General features: G+C 38.4%; 1 protein-coding gene across 2 annotated transcripts in view; it reads right to left on the bottom strand.

The window, feature by feature from the left end:
- Positions 1-970, bottom strand: part of LOC145266939 (uncharacterized) — a 558,464-nt gene extending 557,494 nt beyond the window's left edge. Inside the window, exon 1 of one of the 2 annotated variants that reach the window (XM_080122755.1) lies at positions 324-970. In XM_080122755.1, coding sequence (XP_079978881.1) covers positions 324-672 — 349 coding nt within the window. In that variant the 5' untranslated portion in view covers positions 673-970. The remainder of the gene's footprint in view (positions 1-323) is intronic. The other variant, XM_080122756.1, reaches the window with a different exon arrangement.
- Positions 971-2,409: the final 1,439 nt, after the last annotated feature.

Here is a 2,409-nt window from a genome sequence, read left to right on the forward strand (position 1 = left end):
AATATGATTATGTTATATATACGTGTTTTAGACAAGGCTGAGAATCCAAAAATGCCAATCTGGAGGTATCTGGCAGCTACCTGTATTATCTGAACTAATACGTACAAGGCGTGTTTGAATCAGTTTCCACTTTATTTATGCCGTTATATTCATTTTTTATGACTGAACGAATTAGTTCAACCAGGTCATAAAGGGCTAAGCAATAATAAACCAAAAAGACTATAGGCAATTAGCAAAATTATTTGAAGGCCGAAGTATTATGTCGTCTTTTAAGCTATGTTGTTAGGGCTGCCATATCGGCTGTGCAGGAGTTAAGCACTTACCTTGAATACTTCGTCGCCTAGCATTTTCTCTTAAGTCATATCCTGGAGAGGTACGCTGGTGTTCCACAGGACTCAAGTTCGGGCTAAGATTCAGAACTGGGGGACTGTGGGTGCTGAAAAAGTGTCCAGCATTGTCGTTATTAGAGTTAGTTGGCATGTTGGTGATTTGGCCCATATCGGGGAGGAGGCCAATAGCCCCGGGTTCGTGACGTGCGTAGAGGCTTTCTGATGTATTAGACACCAGAGCTGGAGAGATATGGTCACCGTAGGTTGGTGGTTTTGATGATGCTGACAGAAGGGAATATGTCCGGGCTAAATGGGCTTCCTTCTGTGCTGTTGCCACAGGCATGACGAGAACCAGGACCGCCACCACACGGTTTGAGTCCGGATCGGATCAGCAGTGTTAACGTTCTTTCGATCCAGTTGTGATATCGGACGGTTAATGAAGCAGTTTAGGGTTAATTTATGTTGAGAAAGAATTGTACGGTACAAACCTATGTTGTACCGATTCTTATTCACATATGAACGTTGGTTTTCTAATCTAATTCTATATAAATAAATATATACGCATAAATACTTTTGTATATATATATATATATATATATATATATATATATATTTTTGTTTCTTGTGGTTAAGGCTTCCGTAGATTAATCTGAAATGAAAAAAAAAAAAAAAAGATTATCAAAGGATATGAGTGGTAGATCCAAAAAATAAATAAATAAATAAATTAAAATGAAAAAATAAATTAAAATGAAAAAAAATAAATAAAAAAATAAATAAAAACATAATTTTAGTATATTTCCATGAGCAGGACAGTGAGGAAATTATTGATCCCTCCTTCCTAAACAAAGGGTTTCCAAATTTTTTTTTTCTACTTGGGAATCATACTTATCGAGGCCTGAAGGCCACTCAAGGATAAGGTTTAATGCAGTGGTCCCAACCACTGTGCCTCAAAATGATTACTCGTGATTAATTACATTTAATTTCTTAATCATAATTACACCAGTCCGACAAGCATCAAAATCACACCCCTACACAGGAAAGATCCCTAGATGTAAGAAAACCTTCTGCTCTAATAGGTGCTTTCCTAGGACTGCTAGACTTTGGAATTCCCTTCCGGGTTCCTGTTTCCCTGACTGTACTGACATGCAGAAGTTCAGACATCTTGTTGCTCAACTCCCAACATAGTACCCCAACAAATTATGTCCCAGATAGTAGCCCTCCTCTCCCACATCAAAGTGGCATTGTGCCGTGTTTGGGGTGAAAACGCATTAAAAAAGCCATCAAAATCTTACTGCAATTTTCCACTTTGTACTGATGTGAACGAAGATTTTCTTACCTAAAAAAAAAATCTTTAGGCAAAAGCGGCGCGCGCATTTTTGTATGTCCAGCAAAGGCTATTTTCACAGGAGTTCTCCGGGGGGGGGGGGGGTTTACTATTTCTTAGAACCGTTTATATACCCCCCCCCATATCATAATATCTACGATTTGCGAATGGTCATCGTGTCTAGATTTATTTAGATTAACTTTTATAAAATTCGCGCTATTTTGTTGTGTCGCGTGTTCATTCGGCTTTTTAGTATAAATAAATGAAACTAATGGAGCGAAGTCATTCCTCGGCTTGACTGCCGGGACGTCCAGAAAGCAATATCAGGTTTGATCAATGCGGTGAAAACCGTCATATCAGACAATTACTATTCATTTTTACATTCCCTTTTTTATGGAGAGCTGGTTTTTCCCTAACATCTTGGGAAAACAAAACACTGCCTCGCAGCCAAAGTTAAGTGCGGGATTTCATTTCCACTATAGTGTGATGTTTGACCCCATTAAATTTACACACACCTGTCACATAACTTTTAAATCATTTCATTTAATCCACTCTTATTCCACTGCCTTCGTAGCGTCGAGGTAAGTCATCACGTTTTTTTTCCACCTTCGCCTCAAGGATTCAGGTTCAAGCCTACCTGCCTAACAAAACTTTTTTTTTCTTTTACACCGGGCACCCCCACTAGTCTATAAATATAAAAGTGAAAATGTATGTATGTTTGTATGCGTGTTCGCTTTTTCTGTATGTCTACAAAAG

The sequence above is a fragment of the Euprymna scolopes genome, chromosome 42 (assembly GCF_053919585.1).
Source record: "Euprymna scolopes isolate OS-2025 chromosome 42, ASM5391958v1, whole genome shotgun sequence".
Taxonomy (NCBI): domain Eukaryota; kingdom Metazoa; phylum Mollusca; class Cephalopoda; order Sepiida; family Sepiolidae; genus Euprymna; species Euprymna scolopes.